Source organism: Daldinia vernicosa (assembly GCF_022497035.1).
Source record: "Daldinia vernicosa strain CBS 139.73 unplaced genomic scaffold F5Y00scaffold_10, whole genome shotgun sequence".
Classification (NCBI taxonomy): Eukaryota; Fungi; Ascomycota; class Sordariomycetes; order Xylariales; family Hypoxylaceae; genus Daldinia; species Daldinia vernicosa.
Window position 1 is genome coordinate 274,390 of NW_025953926.1, and position 17,499 is coordinate 291,888.

The following is a 17,499-nucleotide window of genomic DNA, read 5'->3' on the forward strand; positions in this document are numbered from 1 at the left end:
TTATTCCGAGGCAATACATACAATGCGATTCTTTCCTTACCCAATTGTCGCTTTGACAATTGTTGCTTTGACGAATTTAAAGCTTATTAGCTCCAAACCCCTCTAATATCTATTGGCGTATTAACAAGTTGACCTTGTATACTAAACAATCAATAGGTAATAATGGAAGAAGCTATGCGCTTCACGTATTGGTAAACGAAATGATTTATGACATATTAGATATTAAAAACAACACACTCAGAGGTTGAGTCACGTTGTCTTGATTAACAGATTCAACCTGCTCTTGCTAATGTTATACCTATGCGACGATCCGCATCTTCACGATGAGGGTCCAAATGTCCATATATAAGGGACAACCATAGAGTCACATTTGGTATTTACTACTTAGAGGTAGTCACGGCAATGTAATGGTTCATATTAGCAGGCCTATTGAAGCTTGTGAGCCGCAATGTCTACTATTTCGGTATGTCATATTACCCGGAATGCTTCCCTCCGCGGGCCATTATAACACCGTCCAGTGGTTTATACTATGTTTATATCTCAAAGTTCGCCGTGCTTCGGTTCGCTGATTTGACTGTCTAATCATGTTCTTCTTTTCTCCCAACTGGATCAAATTCATACTCTAGAAATGAAGCTATCTCTGGTTCTTTTGTGGGCGGCAAGCGCTTTTGCCTCCCCTCTCCGCCGAAGCGCTGCAAAGTTATCGCCAGTCACGCGCAACGGGACCAGTCTCCTGGTTGACGGAAAGGTCTGGAAGATGGTTGGGCCAAATGTCTACTGGCTAGGCCTCGACGAGAATGTGACACCTCCCGCTGGGGAGCCGTTCTATGCTCCTACTAAGGCTAGCTACCCTACCAAGGAGCGTATTACCGAGGTGATGGCAACTGTACAAGCTCTGGGAGGTACCATGATTCGCGGGCATACCTTGGGTATTAGCACCGGGAACCCCCTGAGCGTTGTGCCAGAACCAGGAGTAGTCAACGACAAGGCCTTCGACCCAATCGACTGGGCCGTCTACCAAGCAGGCGTATACGGTATCAGACTACTAATACCGCTGGTGGATAACTATGTTAGCTCATATATCAGACAATCAGATGCAGCTATAAGCTCATATCTCGATAGGACTATTATCACGGAGGGAAATACAACTTCCTTCGTTGGGCAGGTTTCGACCTGAATCAAAGACGGGATGAGAAGAACCCTCTAGTTCAGCAATTCTACACCAATACCACCATCGTCTCTACCTTTAAAGACTATATTAAGACGATCGTAACTCACAGAAACCAGTACAACAACCTTACCTTTGCTGAAGACCCTACAATCTTTGCGTACGAGACGGGGAACGAGCTCCTCGGTCCTGTATGGGGTGATATGAACTCACCTGTAGATTGGGTACAAGATATCGCCAAGTATGTTAAGAGTCTTGCTCCGCAGAAGCTAGTAGGTATGTGAATATATACATCCCTATATATATATATCCCGATAATTCATACTCATATATACCTATATATTTATTCCCAACAACCACGCCCCTATCTTCTACCTCCTTACGCTCGACTACCAAGTCCTAAGGAATTACACTAAACCCATACATCCAGTCGACGGGACTTACGGCATCAACAAAACCCACCTAAGCATCCAAGAAATCGACATCTTCTCCGACCACATGTATCCCGTCGACACAGCCAAGCTGCAAGCAGATATCAAACTCGTCGAAGCTGCCGGGCGCCCGTTCTTCGCCGGCGAGTACGACTGGGTCGGCGGCAACACCGCCAACCTCCAATCCATGTTCAAGATCATCGAGGAGAGTCCTGCCGTTGCAGGCGATACCTTCTGGAGCCAATTTGGCCACAATGCTCCTGACTGCCAAGTAAGTATTTTTTTTTTTTTTTTTTAAAAAAAACCGTCCTATACCTTAGGTACCTACCCAGTTATCATCACCGTAAGAAATAGCACTAAGTTTATTTATTACAGACCTACGTAGACCACAGTGACGGCCTCGCGCTTCAGTACGGCAACCCGAAGAACACGGCAAACCAGAACAGTCGCATCCAGCTTATACGGAAGCACTTCGTCGCCATGAGCCAGGGCAAGGATATCGCGCCGGATGAGCCTTTGCCCGAGGTACCGTGCCCGGCCCCTACGTCGCTGTCGTTCCGTTAGGGAACTATCTTTGGCCTGGGTATGATGACGAGGACGACGGGGAGGGCTCGTATTGGCCGGACACTATGTAATATAAACTGTCTGCTTGAAAGGGGAAGTTTTTGTATCCATATAGTAGTATCACGGACTTGAAAAAAGTATGAAAAACTACGGCGCTTATGACAAAGCCTAGGAATATTTATGTGACCTTAGATCTTGTGGAGTAAACCAATCGGGGAAATCATTCCTACTGGGATGAGAAGTGATGATATGAGCCCCTTGCCCCTAGCTGAGACAAGCGGCGCAATATGCAAAAAATTATAAATCAAAACGTCGAAAAAACATCGGTGACTTATCATTCAGCTATAGCTATTTTTCGTAAGACATATTCATAATACGTAAGAGCCCGCCTCCTCAGCCTTAGCTTCTTAACGACCTCCCCCTAAGACCCTTCACCAATTTTTGAGAACCCCGAACTTGTCTACGATACATGATTCTTGCTCCATCGTGTATCCCTACCTGCTATCAAGTAGAATTCATACGTGCCACTAGCCTCCGTATGCCTTCACTATAGCGGCGACCTTGTTCGCGAGCTCGTCGGCCTCGGATCTCGTAGCCGCCTCCGCGTACACCCTGCATGCGTTCTCTGTCCCGCTAGCCCTAGCGAAAGAGCGGGCGTTGGTGTACTTCTTCACAACCTTGTCGATCTCGTCCTGGCAGTGCTCCGGGTGGCTAAGTCTTCGCTCTGCGTCTGTTGTTCGGAAGAGGTCCTTGTTACCGACTTCGACGCGGACGAGACGGTTGGGAAGATCCTGGTACGTCATGGCCCAGTCTCTCAGCGACCACCCCTTGTGTGCCAAGATAACTTCCACCATGAGCATATCCGATATCGCATCTCCAACGGTCTGGTTGATGAGATCTCCAAGGGCGCTGAGAGTCTCGAGAGCGTCCTTCTGCGCGGGCGACTGGGGCTCCTTGGTCTTGAATACCTGTAGGGCATCTTGAGAGAAGAGGACGGTGCCGTGACCGTTCGCCTCGAAATATACGCCAATATCATACGAGCAAGCGGCGTGGTGGAGGTGCTTGACACCCGTAGGCGTACAGATGACAGGGATCTGTAAGTGTTGCTCGACATATTTTGTGCTTGATCCGTTAGCGTAAGCGGTCTGGACTAGACCGATACGAAGCTGACCCTCTAAGCCAGCAGTGCGAATGAGGTCTGCAATGAACGATGCAGCCAATGTCGCGATGCGATCCCCGTCGAGCATGAAGAAGCCGGTATCCGGGTCGATCCAATAATACATGAGGCGGTCTGCATCACCGTCCAGAGAGCACCATCTCTCGCCAGGAGCGGGCTTGGGGCTCGCCGGTGCTCGCTGTCTAGTCTTGACGAAGTCGGCACCGCAGTCTAGGTTTAAGACTTCCGGACGTAGGACGTCATCGTTGGCAACCCTAACCTCCAGGCCTGTCTTCGAAGAGTCGTGATGCTTGAGGAGCTCACTAAGCTTCGGGCCACCAACACCATTGGCACAGTCGACAGACAGCTTCCCAGAGACCCGTCGCCCGCGGAGTGCGCGGTAGAAAGCTTCGACAAGCTTCTTGTAATACCCGGTCTCGCTGACCTCACCATATGAGCCAGGGGTTCCGGCGGTATTGATACAACGGGTTAGATAGTGGAGCTGAGGGGTTGTGAGGATCTTGAAGTCGGTGTAGACGGTATTCGTAGCAGCTAGAGAGTCGGCAAGGGCTGTAACGAGTCTCTTGCCCGAAGGACGAGTGTCTCGACCGGCAATGACCTTGCCGGAGGAGGTTAGGTCGATCTTGAGAGAGTCGGCTAGCTTGTAGAAGTAATCGACAAGCTCTTCGTGGCTTGGGGCATTGACGAGGTTTGTGGCATGTACTTCCCACTCTTGCTCGAGCATATCTCCCATGGGATCAACAATCTTGACACCGTTATCCACAGCAGGATTGTGACTAGCGGTGATCATTACGCCGATGGTTTGGCCGTTGAGTTTACGACTCCGGAGAGCAGACAGGAGTCCGACTCTGAAGGTGACGCCATCTAGAAGGTCGGCATTCATACGAAAGCCCGCAGTACCGTATTTGTACACTCTTCCGGGGACTATATCGTGCTTCTTCGAAGCGGCGAGGATTGCGTCTCGGTCCATCTTCGAAGGGGCTAATATTCAGTCTCGAGATGCGATACACAGTTGATAAAGATCTCTTTTTTGTGGGATTTGGGATTTGGGATTGTTAAATCAACTATGAAAGCAGGAGACCTTGAGATGGGGTTAAGGGTTTAAATATAAGGGACCAAGGAGTTAGATTTTAGTTAGCTTTATATGAAATATGTACGAAGCTAGAAAAGTCCAAGTTGTTGTAACATCGAAAGTATCGAACGAGTACTAAGCGGGTAGCCTAATACGAGGTAGTAACCCCTCCCTCTCCGTCGCTAAAACTTAAGTACTCACCCACTAAGTGCTTAATTCTAGGTACATGCTACTAAGTATGCTACTAAGTACATACTACCAGGTACATACATACTGACATAGTGGTATGGCCCCGCGCTAGGAGAATCTGACGCTACCCGAGCTGCAGGGTTGAGAACCAGTCCGAGAGCCAGTCAGAGCGCAGCTACCAAGAAGGTGGGGTCGAGTAGTGGCCCAAGAGCTCTAAGCTGAAAAAGGCACCTCTCAGCCCCTGCAACCTTACCGAGTTTTCTTTCCCTTTATCTTGGTAAGTTGTAGAGCATTTTGCTGGTTGTGGTCACCTGATTTCGCGATTGGCGTTGCTTCTGCTAACGCGCTTAAGTCGCGTCTTATCTTCTTAGATTATAATACTAAATTGACATCGCCTTAAACGATCGAAATGCCGTCTAATGAGCCTTGCGCTAATCCTCTCCTCCTAGGATGGATAGAGGAATGGATTGAAACAGCTCGGGATCAGAATTCGAAGGGACTTTTAGTTTATAAGAAGGCATATGAATCCCTCAAGAAATGTCCGATGCCCTTCCAACATCCTTCTCAATTGCAACAATTAAAAGGATTCGGTACGACGTTGTGTAATCGCTTGACCGAAAAACTGAAGAAGCACTGCGATGATAATGGATTGCCTATGCCTAAGCGTCCGAGGCAATTTATCATCCCTGGCTTGGCTAACCAGGATGAAGATGAAGAAGATGGTGCTGCAGAAAGACCACCTAAGAGACGAAAGACGAAGCCTTATGTGCCAGCTCTCAGGTCTGGCGCCTATGCCATAGTTCTAGGTTTGGCAACGCTTGAGGAAGGTAATCGTAATGGAATGACGAAGCAACGATTGATCGAGGCTGCTCAACCTCATTGCGATGCATCTTTTACCGTTCCTTCTGACCCAAAAAGTTACTACACGGCTTGGAAGTCTATGACAACCCTTGTCGAGAAGGACCTCGTCTATGAACGCGGTAGACCAACTAGAAGGTATCATTTGACCGAGGAGGGATGGGAGGTGGCACGACGGATTCAACAAACAACAAATCCTGGTCAACCTAGACTGGTTGAACCAAATGTAGAGCTAGATCTTCAAGGATTTGAACTTGTTCTCCGACGGCTTGCCAATAGGTCCTCATCCCTGGAAATACAAGATCCGCCTAGGAATGAATCTAGCTATTCCGATGTCGTCGCCAATGGCGATCCGGCATCAGGAAACTCAGCATTGCCGAATTTTAGGCCAATTCGTCTTGCTCCCGGATCCTTTGAGGTGCGTTTAGTATTAGACACGCGTGAGGTCCGGGCAAAGACCGATAGAGACTACAGTAAGCAATCTCCTGGTTTGATACTTATCACACCATGTAGGCCGAGAGCATTAAATTCGACTCTCAAAACAAAACGCCTCGTTTGTCGAATCCAGGAAACGGCTACTAACCTAAATCGTCACAGTACAAAATGAACTGGCAAAGAATGGCGTCAACCCGATGGTGCGTGCCCTGGAACTGGGCGACGCTCTCTGGGTAGCCAAATGCCACGATGCAAACTTCCTTCCTCGACTTGGCGCCGAGGGAGATGAAATCGTGCTCGATTATATCGTAGAGAGAAAACGGCTCGATGATTTAATCGGAAGTATCAAAGACGGCCGTTTCCACGAGCAAAAGTTTCGCTTAAAACGATCCGGCATTAAGAACATCGTTTACATCGTCGAAGAGATCTCGATGGATTCGGAAGTGCTAGATAAACGCGCAGAAATGGTGCAATCCGCCATCGCGTCGACGCAGGTCGTTAACGGCTTCTTCGTGAAAAAGACGCAGAGGATGGATGATACCATTCGATATCTCACACGCATGACTATGCTGCTAAAGAAGCAATACGAAAGCAAGCCACTACTCGTTATCCCCACCGAAATCCTTACCGCGCAGAATTATCTCCCGCTCCTCGAGCATCTTCGCCAGAAGGAGCCTACAACAGGGCATTATATCACCTACCCGGCATTCGCATCTTTGGCGTCGAAATCCGACATGATGACGCTGCGGGACCTCTATCTAAAGATGCTGATGTGTACCAGACAGGTCACTGGAGAGAAAGCCCTCGAGATCCAAAAGAGATGGAAGACGCCTTACGAATTCGTAAAGGCTTTCGAGAGCTGTGGTAGCGGGGAACAGGGCAAGAAGCGCAAACGCGAGATGGTCTTCGAGCAGATGGGAGGCCTGTTTGGGCGCAAGAGGATTCCGAAGCCGCTCAGCCAGAAAATTGCCGACGTCTGGGCCGATATGTAAGCCCGTCAATTGCTATATCGAATCCGAATTTGGAGTCAATAACTTGATACATTGAGGCGCCATTCTTCGTTATTAGCATCTCTGGACAATGCTGTAGCTTATTCTCTATATCGGCTATTGGTAGCCCTCAACGTATGACTATATGATACGCATTCCAGATGGCACGGCGGCCCTTTGGTAGTTTCGTGCTCCTGGCTCTAACGAAATTAGGGGACTGTTCTTCAATGCGAATATGCCATGATATCGATCATTCCCAATAGTAGAGGTAGGTAACATCGAGAATAGATGTATCCTTGGCTTGAGCATTCGTAGTTAGCCTATAGTAAAGTCTAAGTTGATACTAACTCTAGTTTCCTTGATCAATTCGAGCCCCTTTTCTGTTCTTCCATCTCTCATCAAATAGATTCCCCCCTTCCCCCCCTCTTGATACTTTAAACTGGTTAACCCAATTCCCCCCAGCAGCCAGTCCATCCATCCATCCACCCCCCCTCACGAATGCCCCCCCATAGCCTGCGCCACCAAATTCTGCACTATATCCTCCAGCATCGGCTTAACCAACATCTCGCCCTGCGCGCCCAGATACCCCGCCATGCTCTTCTCCGCATACTTAGCCAGCACATCCACCTCCAGATTGACCGAGTCGCCCGCGGCCTTGCGCGCCAGCACCACCTTCTCCTGCGTGTACGCGATGAGCATGACCTCGAACCACCCTTCCGCGTCGTCCACCCTCGTCACCGTCAGGCTCGTCCCGTCCAGCGCCACGTACCCCTTGTGCACCACGTACCGCAGCGCCTCCAGCGACCGCGGCGCCAGCCGCACCGTCAGCGCGTTGCCGTCCGGCGTGACCGATACCACGTCCGCCGTGGTGTCCACGTGCCCCTGCACGAAGTGCCCGCCCATGCGGGTGTCGGCGCGGACCGCGCGCTCGAGGTTGACGGGCGAGTCCCGCTTTAGGTCCCCGAGGTTCGTCAGGCGCAGGGTTTCGGGGGCGATGCCGACTTTGAAGGACGGCTGTTGTTGGCCGTTATCGGTGGTGATGGTGCTGAGATGAGTCGCGGTGAGACACACGCCGTTGACGGAGATGCTGTCGCCGAGGAGGGCGCCCTCGAGCAGCTTGGAGGACGCGGGGAGCGCGATGGTGAGGGATGTGCCGCCCGTTTCGTCGTGGGGGTTGAGCTCGGCGACGACTGCGAGGGGTGTGCGTACAATTAGCAAGCACTCTTATATCTTAATTCGAACCCCAATCTCAATTCCCTCTCTTCAACAACTAGTAAAAAAAAACCATAACACAAATAGATATATAAAAGTACTCACCGCCAATCTCCTCGACTAATCCCGTAAACATGGTTCTTAGATTACCGTCCTTGATTTAAAGGGGATCTTGTAAGGGGAGAGACTAAAGACTATAACTGTTCTGCTTGTCGCAAGGATGACGTTGTTCTTCTTAGTTTTCCACCCCGCTATCACATGTCCGATAGGTAATAAACGATAGACGGAATACGTTCCGCGCTAGAGAAGGACCCTTATTTTATATAAGAGGCAAAAATAGAAAATTTTACTACTCGGGATCTTGTACCTTACGGAGAAGTTATTAATCACCTATAAATATTAGGTCCAGCCAAATCCAGACATAGTTAGCTTTATAGTAGATATGTAATATACCCCTGTCATGCTGACTGATCCGTAGAACCGATATTGTAATAAGGCATACCTAGGCCATCAGTTACTTAAGCTGGAGACTCCACGCTCAGTAAGCAACAATACTCATTCGCATGAATGATAATCAAATTATAATCACGCATCAAAGTAATAGAATATCCATCAAGTAGGTATATTAACGACTACCTGAGCGGTGATCCTGACTGACCCATCAACCTCTCAATCGTCACCTTCTATATGGTGACATCTCGAGGGACGTGTAGGAGTTACTATCTATCGTAATCTTCATCAGTCATCAAGTATGATCCATATCATACAATTATCCCGAACATAGTTCCATTTCCTCGCAGACGGCAGTTCCTCTTCCCTCTTGACCTGAGGAGAATAAATTCTATGCCTCCCAACGCCGTACAAACCCCGGTCGCCACGCCATGATGCAAGGCTGTCGAATTGATGCTTTGCAGCTTGTTGTCCGCTTCGCAAACCACGTCTACTAGTTGGGGGACTGGCCAGCCCGAGTCCCGTTAAGCTGCAAGACATTGTAATACGAGACGCGCTCTTCGAAGATTCATCCCCTCTAGCACATCTTATATTCGCAAGTGCCCTCGGCACGCCGAGTGCTATCTTGGGTCTCTAGGAGGTAGTCAATCTTGATGTCCAGATCACGTCGGTTCTTGTCGTTAGGCCTAACGTCCAACTTGAAGCTGATCTCCTCTCCTTGCTGTACCGTCAAGACCTGGTTTAGGTAGAAGACGGTCTGCTTCCAATGGGTATACTTGGTGTGGGGGCCAGTTGAGAAGCGGACGGGCTTATGGCATGCCGTGAAGTCGATATCGAACCATGCCACAAGAGCGTGTATGAAGTCGTCACGTCGAGACGTCAACTTGAAGGGTATCGAGAAGGCAAGATCGGCCGTTGTGCAGGTGTAGAGATCAAGAGTCAAAACTGCGGCGGGGTCTGTTACAGCCGCCTTGATCTCTACCGTATCAACGAGAGGCTCGGCTAGGGCAGTCTCCTTCAGGGGGGTGTAATCGAACCCGTAGACGTTATCCCAGACTGCGACTAGTTAGCTTACTTCTAATAGGATTTTGCGGCACAGAACTTACATCCAATCTTCTCGTCCTTGTATTCGCCATCCTCGATACCGCAGGCGAAGATGGTGGCCTTGTCCGGGAAGATCAAACCATCCTTCTCGAGGAACTTGTCGCGGGCGTACAAGACAGTGTCAAGCATGCTCTCGTAGAGGAGGAAATAGCCCATCCACTCCGAGATGATAATGTCGACCTTGGGGAAGGGCAGCTCAATCTCTTCCATCTTGCCCTGAATGAGGGTGATCTTGTCTTCCATGCCATTGACCTTGACAATTTCTCTGGCCTTGAAGATGATGGTTGACATATCAACGCCGATTACGTGCTTGGCTCCAGCTCTGACAGCGAACCTAATCAGAAGGATGGCGTATTAGTTTAACTGGGTTAAAGTTGCTATATGGGCTATATGGTTATAGTAGCTCACATGGAGAGGATGGCTGTTCCGCAACCAACGTCAAGAACGACCTTATCCTTAAAGAGGTGCTTGTTCTGCACGATGGCATTCATGTAGGATCTTGTGCGGACTTCATCTTTCTGCATGAAGCAACAATGCATGGTTAGCTAACCTATATTTCTCAGGGTAGATATGCTTCTACAAATTTAGAGCACGTACCAGCATCTCCTCGTGAATTCCTGAATTGCGCAAGATTCATGTTAATAAATTATCCTTCGAAGCGTCTCAAACAGTAACGAATGCAGAATGCATACCATGGTGATTGTAGCTGTTGTGCGACAAGTGTTAGCAGGAGCCTTATCGCGCGGAGCATGTATTGTATGTATATCGCTGCCAGGATTTTAAGATTCCAGGATCCAGCAATACGCACACACAAAGAAACTAACCTGTTAAAATAATGCTGCTCAGAATGAGCCATGCTCTTGAGCTGCTGCTCGGCAGCTTCAACGTCCATCTTATCGGCAGCCATCGTTTAGAATTAAGATGTGAATGGACCGAAGTTGAGGTTGGAAGTATGAAAGAATGAAGATTGGGGCCAGACGACACCAAGTAGTAAGGAAGGTAACTATATTTTTTTTTTCTTTTTTCTTGCTTCTGGGAACGGGAACCCGCTGCAGGGTAACTAAAAAATTGTAGTACAACGGATTTAGACTCGAATAATACCCCACTTTTCGCACTTTTTCACTCTCTACGCGCCTAACGCGTCCACCATTCCTGCCGCTTGCAAAATTTACCCCACCGGAATTGGATAAACGATATGCCTATCAGATATTCGTATACGAGGTAGTAAGTACCTTCCGGGACATACCCTATGAGGAACAATCCTATTATCTAAGCCAATCAGGACTTTATAATGTAAAGGAGATTATTCTCTAACTAATTCATACCTACCTTAAGGGATAATATATTTAAACGTGATTTTCATATACTTATTAAACTAGCTATCGATGCAACTAGACATTGAACATTACCTCGATCCCAGCTACCTACTTCACGGCCTAAGTAACGATATACATTTGATTATAGCCGACGATATCCCATTTCTGGGTATCAGTATTCAGCGTGACATTCGTCGGATTAGTCTTCCCTCCCCTCACTACGATACAACTTATTAGTAGGTTACCCCTAAGAAATTTCAAGGGGAGTAAATAAGAGACGAGATAGAAGGAGGCACTTACAAAACCCAGCCTCAACACTCCCTCCACCAACCGGCCTAGCAAGCCTATTCTCACCCGCAAACACCGTGAAATTCGCTAACGGCAGATCCCACGCGTTTCGAGATGCCACGCTCGGCGACCCATAATATCGTGCGTCTAGTTTGTTTGGAGTCACCGACAGCAGGAAGTAGCCGCGGTAGTACCCGTCCTGCCACTGGAGTACCGAGTTGTTGCCCACGCGGTACTTCGCCTCGGTTCGGCCAGGCGCAATCAACCCGCTAAACCCGGTAGAGCTGACGGCTGTTCCGGCGAATTCGACGCCGACGGAGCCTTCGCCGGTGGTTGAGTCGTAGGGCTTCTCGTCTAGCCAGGCTAGGTCTGATACCCAGTTTTGATGGCTATCGCCGGCTAGGAAGATGGTGTTAGTGATATTGTTGTCGTAGAGGTGCTTTAGCGTCCGGTTCCTGTTTGCTTGGTATCCCTGAAAGCGTTATATTAGAATCAAGACCCAACAGTAACCCTCGTCGTAGGTAAGTGCCCAACTTACATTCCAGTTATCACCACCATAACCGTAAGACTCGACAATGTGCGAGAATACAATTTGGTTGCCAATTATACGCCAAGTCGCACCTCGGTCCTGGGACTTAGATAATTGGTTATAAAACCAGTTCTCCTGGTGCGAGCCCATTAGAGTTCGTGAGGCGTCGTTCCGAATGAGGTCAATATAGTTATCGTTCCAGTCTTTACTCAGTTAGCAGCGGATTCTTGAATGTTGCTTTTCTTTCGGAGAATACCGATACTTACCGAGCGAAGTAATGCTTCGATCGTAGTTCCGAGTATCGAGTACGATGAAATCCAGGACTATACCGCCAATAGTTAGCGTGATGAAAAGGGGTCAGAATTGGGGTTTGAATCTAATTCTACATACGGTTTCCCATTTGAAAGTTCCTCCATACCCTCAGGTTATCGTCGAGATCAACTTGGCTTTAGAAAATATTAGCGGAACGTCAACTCAAGCTTGGTCTTAGATTATTATATACTCACCGAATGGGCATCCACTCGAAATAGGCTCTCACAGCATTCATCTTCCGCTGGTCTACGCTGACACCACCATCCTTGCGAAAAGAATCTTCGGTGTTATTCAAAGCGCTGGACCCATCTCGGTACCCGTTATTTGAGACCTCTGTACGAACAGTCAGATAGCTCCAATCATCTACTTATTATCTCACTCATCCACCACTTACCGTGGTCGTCCCAGGTCGTTATCCAGGCAAAGTTCTGGGAGGCAAGTTGAAGATCTGGATCTGTACGATACTGTTTATTGTGTTAATATCCGAGCTCAATTCCACAACTCGAAGTAATACATACTTGCCCGTGGCGAGTCCTATAGTCATGCAAACTAAATAGGTACTTCGGCGGCGCGTGGGCTCGCTCGCCCTTTGCGTTGCCTTCGTATATGTAGTCACCTAGGTGAACCTATTCATATTAACACACGTGCGACAAATTGCCTAGATTCTACACTTACCATATAGTCCTGCTCGTCCTTCCGCGCGGCGTTTCCGTAGGCATTAAAATACCCATTCGCTTCCAATTTGTCAGCAAGACCCCTATTGAGATAAACACCAAAGTAAAATACTCACGATAATTACTACAGGAAAAGACGGCAAACCTCAACTCCGGAACATCAACATCCGCCAACGGCGCAGTCTTCGTTCGCCCGACGGGACTCGTCTTGCTAGACCCGCAGATCGTAAACTGGTAATTATACGTGGTAAACGGCTGCAGCCCCGTAGCCTCGACCTACACGCACGCCATTAGCCCTTGCATCCCCAAAACCCGACGAGAACAAGTTCCGCAATGGATGGATAGATAATAACCTTGACAGTATAATCAATATCGCTAGTCGTATACGCATCCCCCCTAGCCACAACACCCCCACCCCCATCCCCAGTCCCATTCTCCCAGACCCTCCACTCCACACAAACCGGACTAGCATCCGCATCGATATAACTCTGCGTCTCGTGACTATACAGCGGCACCGGCCCCTCGACCGTAACATTGCTCGCGTCCGACTCCCGCGACGGCGCGACCCGCGTCCACAGGACCACGCTATCGGCGTACGGGTCGCCAGACGCCACGCCGTGCGTAAACCCCAGTTCGTCCGGTGCCAACGCCACGGCGCCGCGCTTCAGGCTGCGCCGCGAGACGTGCGGGACGTCGATCCCGAGGCTGGCGTGGCGGCGCGAGGGGCTCGCGAAGTTCAGGTTGCCGTCGAAGCGCGCGGCTGCTGCTGCTGCTGCTGCTGCGAGGGGGAGCAGGAGCCCGGTCGCGAGACTCAGCGTGAGCATCTTGTTCATCGCGGTGGTGGGTGGCTTTAGGCTGAGGATAAGTTCCGAGCTTAGCACGGCGCGGGTGGGCTGAGAGCTCGATTACATACATACGTAGGTATGTATGTGTAAAAGTCAATTAAAGCTATAGGTGTAGTATATATAGGTATTTATACTTTTATACTTCCTCCTATCGATATCCCATATGCTCATACCTGCCTCTTCTCACGAGCTATAAGCCATGTGGGGTATATACATCATACATACCTACATACATATGTAGGTAGGTACACATACATACATACCTACATACAGGTAACAGCCCGAACCAAAATCAAAAATCAAAAAATTCCACCGCAGCAGCTTCCACGGTCTAACATCGAGAACGGAAGGTCAAATCGATAATCGCTGCAGACGCTCCAATAAGCAAAAAAATAAAGGTAACTACGATGGCGCAGGATAGTACTACCTCGAGCCTCCTGCGAGAACGTGTGTAATGGCGCCCTTCCTATTGGCCGGGACTTTATTGCTCTCATGCAGCTTCTCTGATCCCCGCTGAGCTTCAACTCGGCCGTGCGTAATGGGACTGACTATGTACCTAATTACAGTCCAAGCTTACTTTCCAAGGCAGAGCCGCGTATCGTGATATGTGCGAACGTATATGAGTATATGAATGGTGACTATTCACCGAGAAGTACGAGACTAGGCAGCTTAGGTACTAGAATTACCAGGCCGCGATGCAAGAAACACCTGGGTATTATAATATAGACAAAACATATTACCATTATCAGCACTTCACTCATAAAAGTGCCAGTGCAATTCATCACGAACCCAACTAACCACACCACCTCTCGTGCGGTTCTCTCCAGCGGACGCCAAGGATCTCAAAGATCCTCTTCTCGTCTCGCCCCTCAAGCAGTGTTCCTTCGTTGGTCTTAATATTCCCCTGGCCTCGTAGGACATTCCCAAACAACCCTCTCTGGTTTAGCCGCATGCCCTTCTTCTGTGCTAATAACCGTATTGACCTATTGAATATGTCGTTTCCGGTGAAGTAGATAAGCGCTGCGCCGAGCTCGGTCTGGGGCACGAGTAGAATGTCTATACGTCTCCATATAGGGCGATATTCACTTTTAGGGCCAGGAAATGCGCTCTCCGGCAGCACGCAGCAACCGTGCCATTTACTGCCACCGTTGGTATCGTCGGCGTTACCATGGTGAGCAGCAAGCGCGACAGTCAAAAAGCCTTCACGAGTCAATGTATCGACTAGCTGGTCCAGAAACGGAGCCAATTGGCTTGTAGAAGATGTCCCCTTTTTGGTCACGATCAAGTCGATATCGCCGGAACTATCAGCTCCCCGTCGATAGCTGCCTCCGATAATCAACTCTACATTGCGGTCAATAGCTGCGGCCGTATCCTTAACACAATCTGCCAAAGCCTTCACCTCCCGTCGTGGAATCCGGGTATTCAAATCGTCAAAATGTTCTAACCCGATTTTCTGGTTGGTATTCAGATCGGCTTTTCTCTTTAGGTCGTCCAGCGTCCGAAAGCCTTGGGCAACCCATTTGTGAGCCTGAATTTGGCCTACGCCATATATCTGTAGAAACAAGCCTATGATCTTCCTTTGAGGGTCATCAAGCGCATGCTCAAGCTGCCTTAGTCGGTTCGTAGTGACAATCTCCTCGATCTTGTCTGCAATCCGACCAATATTAGGCAGGGCGCGTGCTTCTTCAGCAGTACATATCTTCTTTGATTGCGTTCGTAGGGTTGTTATAGCTAATCTATAAGCTCGAATACGGAAACTGTCACCGGTAAGTGTATGCTGATCCAGCATCCCCTGAAGAACCTTGATCGTCTCCGCGTTGGGATTGTTGTCCGTATGATCCTTGGTTCCGCCCTTCATGCAGATGAACTTTTCTTGCCAGGCAGGATTTATGTCCTTAGAATGGCTAGTACTGCTCCTAGTTCTCCTTTTCCACGGTCTCCTATCATCCGAGCTGCTAGAGTCTGAGGGAACCTCGGCTTCATCTGTTAATGACGGCCCAGTAGGGTCATCGTCGTACATTAATGAACTACTAAATAGGTCACTATTATCCGTAGCTTTCATCTCAGATATACACTGTGTAAGTTCATCATCCACACTAGTCTCAATTGCTTGCTTTGAAGATGACACCCCATTTTGTGCTTGAGACGATTGGGCATTATCCGTGACGCTTTTATTTTGTTGCCTCTGGGAAGATGAGACCAGGGCGGTACTTCTCTGCGAAGAGCTCTGACTACGCGACTGGGTGCTTAATATAGGCGAACGGGTTCGCCTCGCCGACTTCCTGCGGCTTGGTTTTAACTCGAGCGAGGCATCATCATTGCCCAAATACGATAGTTCTATTTCGTCTACTGGTTTCTCAGCAGGCGTTGGGGTCCCGGAAATCTTATATTGACTCTGGTTAGGATTTGCGATTATGCGGTGCTTAAGGCAGTCAATGGGGTAATTTTCATTGACAAGCACCTTCTCTGGCCACCTAGGGTCATCTTGTAGCTGGCGCTCTATATCCGTATAGGTAAGCTTTTTATCGACGATTATATGCGTCGCCTCGTCCAGCTTCCTGCACCACCTATGTGATATTCAGTTAGCCGACCGGTGTGTGACTATTGTCGGATACCTGCTTCTAACCGCCGGGATAGGTTTGTTAGGACGGATACTTACGTGGCACCGTGTTCCCGGGCTTTCCTGATCTGTAATCTGCGCGCCGGGTTGATATCGTCATTGGGGATGTAAAAAAATGAGAGCTCTTTGAAAATCCGGCGTGCCTCAGGGGCTAGTTTCAGGGGTGCTTCCTTCTTACGTTTTCCCATCCTAACAGAGGGTGAAGGATCACTTTTAGGACTAGAATGTATAGTGGGTAGACTTGAGCGCGTAGAACGTGTTGTACGACGTAGTGGCTGTCTGGTAGCTGCAGCTGCAGTCTCAGGCACTGTCTTGTCACTGACGGAAGTGCTCGCCTGTAAGCTTGGGCCGCCGGTTCTTGGCTTATTGCGCCGGGGAGTCACAGCAATGATTTCCACCTCGGGGTCGCTATTACTATGAATAGGGTCTGACGCCAATTCCATAGGAGCATCGACTCCCCTTGGTGCAGTTGGAGAAACATTCTTGGAAGTGGCTGGCGCAACAGAATAGAAAAAGGCATTGGTCTTCTGCCTGTATGCCTCCTCGTCTGCGCCCAAAATATCATCCTCCCCGTCGTCATCATTCGTATATGCTTCAAGGCGTTCAAAGAATGCGACCTTTTCTTCTAGCTGGCGCTCCATTGAGTAAACATAAAGAAAAACGGAGTATTGTTGAGGTCCGTTTCGGTGTTCCACGTAAGACGACGCATTTTATTTTATGAATGTTGAGTGCTTCACTGAAATTGTACTTGTTGCAACTCGACAAATTCATCCGTAGGCACCAGTTGCTAGGTGCATGATCACTGACTGATTGACTGTCTTAAGTTTGTTGATTGGTAAATTGATTCAATTGAGAGGCAAAGCTAAAATCCCCTGATTTGCTTAATTAAGCCTTAGTACGCCCCTCAGTTACACCGGACATGAACTGGATACATAGCATGTACTTATTTTACTGGGCTACTTATTCGCAAAACCAAGTACCCCACGCGTATCATTAATTCACGTAAGTGCATCATCCAGGAGGTATTCGCAGGCAGATATAAATAAGACTTAGGCTTCCTAAAAAGGGGTTTACAACAAGAATCTTGCGTCAAGTTTTATTCTTATTATTTTCTACATTTCAACCGCATGAGAAACCTGTGTATGTCTTAGACTTAGGTATTAAGTATTTCCATACTCACAGTCGGCATGGAGCAAGCGAATGTAAGCTAAATACTAATAGCAGGGGTATATATGTAATCAACCTTTATGCGCACACTTTGCATTG

At 48.6% G+C, this 17,499-nt stretch overlaps 7 protein-coding genes across 7 annotated transcripts; 2 read left to right on the forward strand and 5 right to left on the reverse strand.

Moving 5' to 3' along the window:
• Positions 1–628: 628 nt before the first annotated feature.
• Positions 629–2,163, forward strand: F5Y00DRAFT_259468 (glycoside hydrolase family 5 protein; the record flags this gene model as incomplete). The annotated part of the gene is made up of 4 exons (XM_048010885.1): positions 629–1,069; positions 1,123–1,444; positions 1,599–1,870; positions 1,975–2,163. 4 exons carry the CDS (start codon positions 629–631, stop codon positions 2,161–2,163), a joined length of 1,224 nt encoding a protein of 407 aa, XP_047867388.1.
• A 312-nt stretch (positions 2,164–2,475) lies between these two features.
• F5Y00DRAFT_229778 (Phosphoacetylglucosamine mutase) lies at positions 2,476–4,553 on the reverse strand. Its single transcript, XM_048006811.1, has one exon. The coding sequence runs from the start codon at positions 4,308–4,310 to the stop codon at positions 2,691–2,693; it is 1,620 nt and encodes a 539-aa protein (XP_047867389.1). The 5' UTR covers positions 4,311–4,553; the 3' UTR covers positions 2,476–2,690.
• A 440-nt stretch (positions 4,554–4,993) lies between these two features.
• F5Y00DRAFT_229779 (uncharacterized protein) lies at positions 4,994–6,973 on the forward strand. Its single transcript, XM_048006812.1, has 2 exons — positions 4,994–5,932; positions 6,057–6,973. The coding sequence occupies exons 1-2, from the start codon at positions 5,011–5,013 to the stop codon at positions 6,884–6,886; spliced, it is 1,752 nt and encodes a 583-aa protein (XP_047867390.1). The 5' UTR covers positions 4,994–5,010; the 3' UTR covers positions 6,887–6,973.
• Positions 6,974–7,351: 378 nt separating this feature from the next.
• Positions 7,352–8,474, reverse strand: F5Y00DRAFT_229780 (Lumazine-binding protein). Its single transcript, XM_048006813.1, has 2 exons — positions 8,201–8,474; positions 7,352–8,073 (listed from the first exon to the last, which is right to left on the reverse strand). Exons 1-2 carry the CDS (start codon positions 8,229–8,231, stop codon positions 7,376–7,378), a joined length of 729 nt encoding a protein of 242 aa, XP_047867391.1. The 5' UTR covers positions 8,232–8,474; the 3' UTR covers positions 7,352–7,375.
• Positions 8,475–8,660: 186 nt separating this feature from the next.
• Positions 8,661–10,705, reverse strand: F5Y00DRAFT_229782 (protein arginine N-methyltransferase 1). Its single transcript, XM_048006814.1, has 6 exons — positions 10,474–10,705; positions 10,342–10,355; positions 10,247–10,266; positions 10,058–10,167; positions 9,652–9,983; positions 8,661–9,601 (listed from the first exon to the last, which is right to left on the reverse strand). The coding sequence occupies exons 1-6, from the start codon at positions 10,554–10,556 to the stop codon at positions 9,123–9,125; spliced, it is 1,038 nt and encodes a 345-aa protein (XP_047867392.1). The 5' UTR covers positions 10,557–10,705; the 3' UTR covers positions 8,661–9,122.
• A 380-nt stretch (positions 10,706–11,085) lies between these two features.
• F5Y00DRAFT_259473 (PhoD-like phosphatase-domain-containing protein) lies at positions 11,086–13,601 on the reverse strand (the record flags this gene model as incomplete). Its single annotated transcript, XM_048010886.1, has 11 exons — positions 11,086–11,183; positions 11,266–11,725; positions 11,792–11,985; positions 12,049–12,105; positions 12,173–12,228; positions 12,289–12,427; positions 12,489–12,558; positions 12,613–12,720; positions 12,770–12,828; positions 12,885–13,044; positions 13,122–13,601. 11 exons carry the CDS (start codon positions 13,599–13,601, stop codon positions 11,086–11,088), a joined length of 1,881 nt encoding a protein of 626 aa, XP_047867393.1.
• Positions 13,602–14,064: 463 nt separating this feature from the next.
• Positions 14,065–17,065, reverse strand: F5Y00DRAFT_229789 (uncharacterized protein). The gene is made up of 2 exons (XM_048006815.1): positions 16,273–17,065; positions 14,065–16,180 (listed from the first exon to the last, which is right to left on the reverse strand). Exons 1-2 carry the CDS (start codon positions 16,872–16,874, stop codon positions 14,407–14,409), a joined length of 2,376 nt encoding a protein of 791 aa, XP_047867394.1. The 5' UTR covers positions 16,875–17,065; the 3' UTR covers positions 14,065–14,406.
• Between the last annotated feature and the right edge of the window lie 434 nt (positions 17,066–17,499).

Excerpts from the sequence above, each read along its gene's own strand:
- F5Y00DRAFT_229778 (XM_048006811.1), bottom strand. The coding sequence starts at position 4,310 with ATGGACCGAGACGCAATCCTCGCCGCTTCGAAGAAGCACGATATAGTC.
- F5Y00DRAFT_229779 (XM_048006812.1), top strand. The coding sequence starts at position 5,011 with ATGCCGTCTAATGAGCCTTGCGCTAATCCTCTCCTCCTAGGATGGATA. Across the intron at positions 5,933-6,056 it reads AAAGACCGATAGAGACTACA|TACAAAATGAACTGGCAAAG; the intron begins GTAAGCAATCTC and ends AAATCGTCACAG.
- F5Y00DRAFT_229780 (XM_048006813.1), bottom strand. The coding sequence starts at position 8,231 with ATGTTTACGGGATTAGTCGAGGAGATTGGCG. Across the intron at positions 8,074-8,200 it reads ATTAGTCGAGGAGATTGGCG|TCGTCGCCGAGCTCAACCCC; the intron begins GTGAGTACTTTT and ends CACCCCTCGCAG.
- F5Y00DRAFT_229782 (XM_048006814.1), bottom strand. The coding sequence starts at position 10,556 with ATGGCTGCCGATAAGATGGACGTTGAAGCTGCCGAGCAGCAGCTCAAG. Across the intron at positions 10,168-10,246 it reads GAATTCACGAGGAGATGCTG|AAAGATGAAGTCCGCACAAG; the intron begins GTACGTGCTCTA and ends TGCTTCATGCAG. Across the intron at positions 9,984-10,057 it reads GGAACAGCCATCCTCTCCAT|GTTCGCTGTCAGAGCTGGAG; the intron begins GTGAGCTACTAT and ends CCTTCTGATTAG.
- F5Y00DRAFT_229789 (XM_048006815.1), bottom strand. The coding sequence starts at position 16,874 with ATGGAGCGCCAGCTAGAAGAAAAGGTCGCATTCTTTGAACGCCTTGAA. Across the intron at positions 16,181-16,272 it reads GCCCGGGAACACGGTGCCAC|GTGGTGCAGGAAGCTGGACG; the intron begins GTAAGTATCCGT and ends AATATCACATAG.